Genomic DNA, 6,661 nt, shown 5'->3' on the forward strand with positions numbered 1-6,661 from the left:
TTTTAGTAGAGACGGGGTTTCACCATGTTGACCAGGATGGTCTCGATCTCTTGACCTCGTGATCCACCCGCCTCGGCCTCCCAAAGTGCTGGGATGACAGGCGTGAGCCACCGCGCCCGGCCCGCCGCTTCTTAGTTTTACTCTGCTTCCTGGGGGAGAGGCAGAGGCTCCGGAAGATCAAAGTCCCCACTTCTCGGCCAAAAGAATTCATTCACTCATGCAACAGGTATTTACTGGGCACCTGCTGAGTACCGAGCCCTGCTCTGTGCACCTCGGAAATGTCTGTCTCCCTGAATCTGCAGGGAGCCCTGAGGAAGCGGGGTTTTTGGTTGACTTCATTTCAGCACAAGAAACAGTCTGGGGTCGGGGAGTGGCGGCAGGGAAGAGGAAAATTAGTTTAGCAACCAACACAAGCGCAGCAGCACTTAGGTGGCACCTACTGTATACCAGGTACTATGCTGGGTTTGGCGCCTCCTTAGCAGGATTTTTCCGGCAGATCCGAGGGGCGCTCTAGATCTCTGTGTGGGTGACCCCCCTCGCTGCCCCCCCCACAGGGCAGATTCGAGGCAGGGCAGGGCTGTGTCCCCATCCGTGTGGGTGTCAGAGAGTGTGCACGTGCGTGCGCCCTGCACGTGGTCATGGATGTGTCCTGGCCAGGCCACGGCAGCCCAGGGGAGGTGGGTGCAGACCCAGGCCGGGGAGTGGGGGGTGAGCCGTGGCGGGAGGGCAGGGCAGGAGGCCCAGGCAGTGCTTCCCATCCATTCGGTGTGAAACAGGGAGAGAGGCCAGCTCAGAGAGACCCAGAGAGAAGGAAGAAGACGGGTGGAGAGAGGAGGAGGGAGGGAGAGGGAGAAAGAGAGAGCAGGAGACAGGGAGAGCAGGGAGAGAGGGAAGAATGGGGGAGAAAGAGAGGAGGTGGGGAGGGGGGAGAGAGGGAGAGAGAGGAGAAGAGAGAGAGAGAGAGAGGGAGGGAGGGAGGGAGGGAGGGAGGAGCCAGAATGCTGACTGCGCTGGAATCCCAGCGTTGGTGATTTACGCGGGGCCCTGGCGCAGAGACACCTCCGCTGCAGAGAGGAGAGGGGGAGAACCCGAGAGGGAGAGAACCCAGGAGAGGGGTGGCAACTGGTGGAGAGTGAATCAGAGGCCATCGGGCCGCGGTGGGCACACACGGAGTGAGCGCCCACCTGGCCAAGCCACCGGACGGAAAATGGCCTGAGCCCCAGCTCTGCCAGCCCCGGGCAGGCCCTGGCCCTCTCTGAGTCTCAACCCCTCTCCCAGGCCCTGCTCCTGCCAGGCACCCCCCCAAGCGCCCTCTAAGAACCCACGCCGGGCCTAGGCCCTGCCACCTCAACCACTCCCACCTAGCCTCAGAGCCCAGGTCTGGGGCGGGAGGAGGGCCTCTCCCAGCCTCAGTTTCCCCGCCGGAGAAACAGCAGCAGAGGGCGTTCTGCTCTGAGAGGGCATGGGATGAGGGAATGGAGGACCGAATGAATGAATGAGGGAGGGACGGGTGGCGGGGTGGAGGTGGCCCAGGGAATCCTCTGCGCCGCAGCAGCCAAGAGGGACTTGGCCCCAAACCCGGAATAACGAATGTGGCGGCGGCGCCGGGGGGAGGGAGGCCGGGAGGGAGGCCGGGAGGGAGGCCCGGAGCAGGCGCAGGGAGGCTGGCCTTCCCGCCAGCAGGATTTATGGGAGCCGCGGGCTCCACAGTTCCTCTTAAGAGTAAAAGTGAAAAAGCACTTGAGTCACCGCCGAGCCTGGCCCGGGGCTCCCAGAATGCCCCAGGGCCGCCAGCACCCGCTCCCCCCTTGACGGGCAGGGCCTGGGTGGCACAGAGCGGGCTGGCACCGAGGCACCCCCCGCCCCCCCAACCCCCGCCAGCCTCGGCTCCCGAGAACGATCCGGGTCGGATCAGCTAAAAGGGAGTTATTTTCGGTTGGGCTCAGGTTGTAAAATTAGCTGGGAAAAGGGGGGAGAGGGAGGCCCAGAGACAGAGAGAGACAGGCAGAGACAGGGAGAGGGAGCTAGGGGGGACACGCAGAGACACGGGGAAAGGGATGGAGACACAGAGATGAAGAGACAGAGACATATTGGAGAGACACACAGAGAGCAAAGGGAGGCAGAGACAGAGACACACTGGAGAGACATGCAGAGACAGAGATGAAGAGAGAGAGACAGAGGGAGACATGGAGCCGTCAGAGAGACAGGAGAGACCGAGGAAAGAGATCGTTAGTGACTGGGCGCGAAACAGAGACGGGGCGGGGAGAGACAGAGACGGAGAGACAGGGAGAAACAGGGACCCGCAGAGAGAGTCAGAGAGAGACAGAGAAAGAAAGAGATAAAGACAGACAAAAGGAGACCAACATGAGAGACACTGAGGGGACGTGATTCGGGAAACTGAGTCAGGAAGCCAGGACCTAGGTGCGAAGCTTCGGCACGGGACACTTGAGGTCCTCCTGAGTCCCCCAGTCCGCCCCTACCCCAGACCAGGCTGGGCCTTGGTGGGGGCAGTAGGAATTAAGATTCAGGCTGAACAGAAACCCGACAGGGGGTCCCAGCCTCGCTCCAGGGCTGGGTGGAGGGAAGGGCAGAAAGGAGAATTGCAGGGGAGGAGGGAGCGCTGCACTTGGGACTCGCTGTCCCCACCCCAGCCTGGGAGCTCCCTGCCTCTGTCTCTCAGCCTGTCCCTGTCTCTCTGCCTGTCCCTGTCTCTCTGCCTGTCTCTGTCATCCTGTCTCTGTCTCCTGCACGCGGCCACCTGGATAGTTTGAGCCTCTCCGTTTTCCAGTTTCCACAGAGAGTGCTCCTCTGTGGCGGGACCTTGCGCTGTCCCTGCAGAAACAGGCCGAGTTAGCAGTTCTCCGGGGCAAAGCCGGGACTGGGGTTCTCATTACCCGCCACCCACCCCAGCGAGGAGGGAAGCGGGCTCCCAAGCAGCCCTGACGGGGGAATTCCAGGGTGCGCAGGCAGCCTTCCAACGTCCCCAGCCTGGAACAGCGTCTCCCCGCTCAGCCCTCCCGAGTGGCTCCTTCCAGCTGTCCAGGACAGAGCAGTGGCACCTCCATCCCCCCATAAGCCCAGAGACTTCAAAGTCTGTCCAAGGTCACACAGCACGTCCACTCCAACCCTAGGTGTTCTTGAAGAGCTTCAGAGAGATGCCTTCTTCAGGAGCCCCTCCCCAAAGCTGCTCAGAAAGGGAAACTGAGGCTGGGAGAGGGACAGGGACTTACGAAGGTCACTTAGGGGATCATAAGTAGGACGGCCTCAGACCCCCTCAGCACCAGCCCCTGCATTCCCTGTCGGGTCCAGGGGGCCGGTGAGAAAGACCCTACCAAGGACCATGCCTGGGGTGGGGCGTCCCTGGCTGCACTGTTCGGGGGCGGAGGCCAGGCTCTCACAAACTCCCCACTAAGTGCTCCTTAAGACGGCCTGGCCCTCGCTGGAATCGCACCCCCCACATGCCCGCACTTCACAGTTTGCCCGCCACATCGCCCCTCTCTCCAGAGCCGGTCTTAGCTGCAGGTCACCTCAGGGGAAACTGAGGCCAGAACCTCTCCAGACTAAAGACACACAGCGTCACAACGAAAGCAGCGGTCTAGGAAACGGAACCTGGAGACCTCGGGGGTCCCCGGGGAGTCTGGGGCTGGAAGGAGTCCCCGAGGGAGCCGCCCCCTCCCCACGCACCCCCACACACCCCCTTGGCCATTGCACAAGGCTCACCCCGGGGCAGTCTGGGAGCGCGGCCAGGGGTGAGAGGCTACGGGAGGGGGAGGGGGCCGGGGCAGGTGCCGGGCTGGCGAGGGCGTCCGCTGCAGTGCCCGGGCCAGACCCGAGCGCGGGCCTCCCGCTCCTCCCCGCGGCGGCGGCTCCAGAATCCAGAATCGATGCGGCGAAAATGCCGGGACGGTGCTGGGGGGGGAGCTGGGGGGGGACCGAGCCGGGCCGCCTGAGCACCCTTCCCCCTCCCGGGCCTCCAACTTCTCGTGCCCCCTCCCCCTCCACGCACACGTGGGCCAATAACGGGGAAAGGCTGCCCAGGGCCTGGGCGCCCGCACGGCCCCGGTGGGGGGAGATGGGGGAGCACAGGAGGGGTCCCCGTCCTGCCAGCTGGGGAGGCCCAGGGTCCAGTCAGACCCCCTAGACTCCTCTCAGAGGCAGACGGGGGGGGGTTTCCCGCAGGGCCCTTGCTGGAGGGGGGCCAGCCCCCACCCCGACCCTTTCGAGCGTTGGGGGGGTGCGTCGGAATGGGGGGGGTGCAAATCGGCAGACCGAACCCCCACATCCGGGAGAGGTTCTGAGAGTCGGGGGTGGGGGGCAGGGCGGGAGTCCCACGCAGGGGGTCTGGGGTAGGTGGGGGTGTATGTGGGGGGGGGGTCCCCGGCCTGACCCATCCCCCCACCGGACCCCAGCCCTCGGGGCGCGCGGGGGCATCCCGGGCAGGGATGGCGGGAGGGACGCGCGCCTTTTTCGTCCCGCCTCATCCGGCTTCAAAACTCCGGGGCCGGGATGTGGGGGGCGCGGGGGGCGCGGGCCGGGGCAGGCGGGGACCGTACCTGGGTGAGGCAGAGCGGGGACGAATACATCCCGGGCGCGGCGGGAGGCGCAGGGCCGGCCGGAGCGGGCGCGCTGAACTTACTGAGTCATTTTTCCAAACCGCCCCCCCGCCCCCCTCCCGCGGCCGGCGCGCTCTCCTCGCCGCCTCCTCCCTCGGTCTCCCTCCGCCTCCCTCCTGCGCGCCCGCCTCGCTCTCCGTCCCTCTCTCCCTCCGTCTCCCTCTCTCCGTCTCTCTCTTCCTCTCTCCCCGTCTCTGTCTCTGTGTCTCTCCACCCTCTGACACCCTCCCCCTCCCTCCCCCATGTGTCTCCCCTCCCACCCCGAACCTCCCACTTCTCAACACCCAACTTTCAAAGAAACAAGGGAAAAAAAAAGGGCGCGAGCGAGAAAGGAAAGCCTCCCCCCCACCCCGTGTCTCAGGATACCCCCCTCCCGTATTTACGCAGCGCCCTGGGGCACCAGACGGGGACCCCCGGATTGCAGGGCGAACCCCACTCGGATCAAGCGGAGATGGGGGCGGGGGAATTGGGCTGTTTCTGGACGTTAAGGGGCCAGAGGTGGATTTTTAAGCCCCCCCTCCCCGCCCCCCCATCACCCCGAGCTGGCCGGGAAGTTGGAGGAACGAGCCAGGGGGGAGGGAAGGAATGAAGAAGTGACGTGCGCAGAGGCCGGCCAGCGCGCCTCTTTCCCCTTAAAGATGTACGACCCTGGGCGCACGGTGGGCCTGCCCAGGGCACCCTCTCTCCCTTCACCTCCCAGAGCCGGGCAGGGGCTGCGGTTCCCCAGCCAGAGGGGTTTGTGTGCAGGTTAACGCGGGAGGCTCCAGAATTTGCTCTCTTCAGGCAGCGCACGGGGCAGGGGTGGGGTGGCCTCGCCGGAGTGTCTCTCCAGCCCCACAGGAGGTCCGCGTGCGGGATCTCCAGCTGGCCAGATATACCCTTGCAGCCTCCCCGGGGTGTCCAATAATTTCCACCTGCCTCAGGGGTGCGCCCATTTCCCAGATCTCCAGACAGGTATGGCGAGCGTGGCTTGGAGCCAGGCTATCTGGCCCCAGAGCCCACATTCTGTTCTCCCTCTAGAATAACAGGGCGGAGACCTGGCCTGCCTCCGTCTGAGCCCCCAGGGCATCTGGTGACACGGCCCCAACCCTCCCCCGTTCCCTCCCTGAACCCTCCCAGTCCCGCTCAGAGGCTTCGGAGTCTCTCATTCCCACCCCAAGGGTTCTCCCCCATAAAGTGGCTTAAAGGGGCCCATCCTGTGGGATTGCTGGGCATAAGGACAGTGACCCTGGCAGAGCCCTGACCTTCGGTCAAATGTCCACTAAGACACATTCTTAGAAAGCTTGGCCATTTCGCCTCATCTCTCTGAGCTTCCCAAGGACAAATGATACTTTCTCACCAAGCCAGGGCAGAGGTACAAGCACCCATTATCCTCGGGCATTACAGGAGAGGAAACTGAGACCCAGAGAACGGAAGTCACTTGCCCAGGGCCTGCCAGGTAGACTAAGAAGTAGCAGAATGCCCAGAGGGTTGGTTCCCTGGGACCCCACAGACTCCTCTCTGCATGACAATGACATTATTCAAACAGTGCTTAGCACATCACCAACGCTCCATAAATGTGTGTGTGTGTGTGTGTGTGTGTGTGTGTGTGTGTGTTTTAAACCCATTACGAAGCTGTAGGGAGTATTTAAGCCCTCAGGATAGATGGTGAGACGTGTATCTCAGAATCCACATACCAATATAACATAAAGCAATTATTTTATTAAAACACGCTAGGGACATGTATAGGGTGAAATCTAAAATTCGCAGACATTTAAAAGTTGCAGTTGAGGCTAGGCGCGGTGGCTTATGCCTGTAATCCCGGCACTTTGGGAGGTCAAGACAGGCGGATCACGAAGTCAGGAGTTTGAGACCAGCCTAACCAACATGGTGAAACCCCATCTCTACTAAAAATAGAAAAATGAGCTGGGCGTGGTGGCAGGCGCCTGTAATCCCAACTACTCCGGAGGCTGAGGCAGGAGGATTGCTTGAACCTGGGAGGTGGAGGTTGCAGGGAGCCAGACCGCACCATTGCACCCTAGTCTGGGTGACAGAGCAAGACTCCGTCT

At 62.8% G+C, this 6,661-nt stretch overlaps 1 protein-coding gene across 7 annotated transcripts in view; it reads right to left on the reverse strand.

The window, feature by feature from the left end:
• NFIC (nuclear factor I C) overlaps positions 1–6,661 on the reverse strand; it is a 101,253-nt gene that overhangs the window by 88,125 nt on the left and 6,467 nt on the right. Inside the window, exon 1 of one of the 7 annotated variants that reach the window (XM_017507434.2) lies at positions 4,554–4,682. The exons of 3 other annotated variants lie outside the window; for them this stretch is intronic. In XM_017507434.2, coding sequence (XP_017362923.1) covers positions 4,554–4,583 — 30 coding nt within the window. In that variant the 5' untranslated portion in view covers positions 4,584–4,682. Of the gene's footprint in view, positions 1–4,553; positions 4,685–6,661 lie in introns of those variants that run through there. 3 more of the 7 variants (XM_017507438.2, XM_017507436.2, XM_017507432.2) reach the window with 3 other exon arrangements.

This window comes from Cebus imitator, unplaced genomic scaffold, assembly GCF_001604975.1.
Source record: "Cebus imitator isolate Cc_AM_T3 unplaced genomic scaffold, Cebus_imitator-1.0 Scaffold375, whole genome shotgun sequence".
NCBI lineage: Eukaryota > Metazoa > Chordata > Mammalia > Primates > Cebidae > Cebus > Cebus imitator.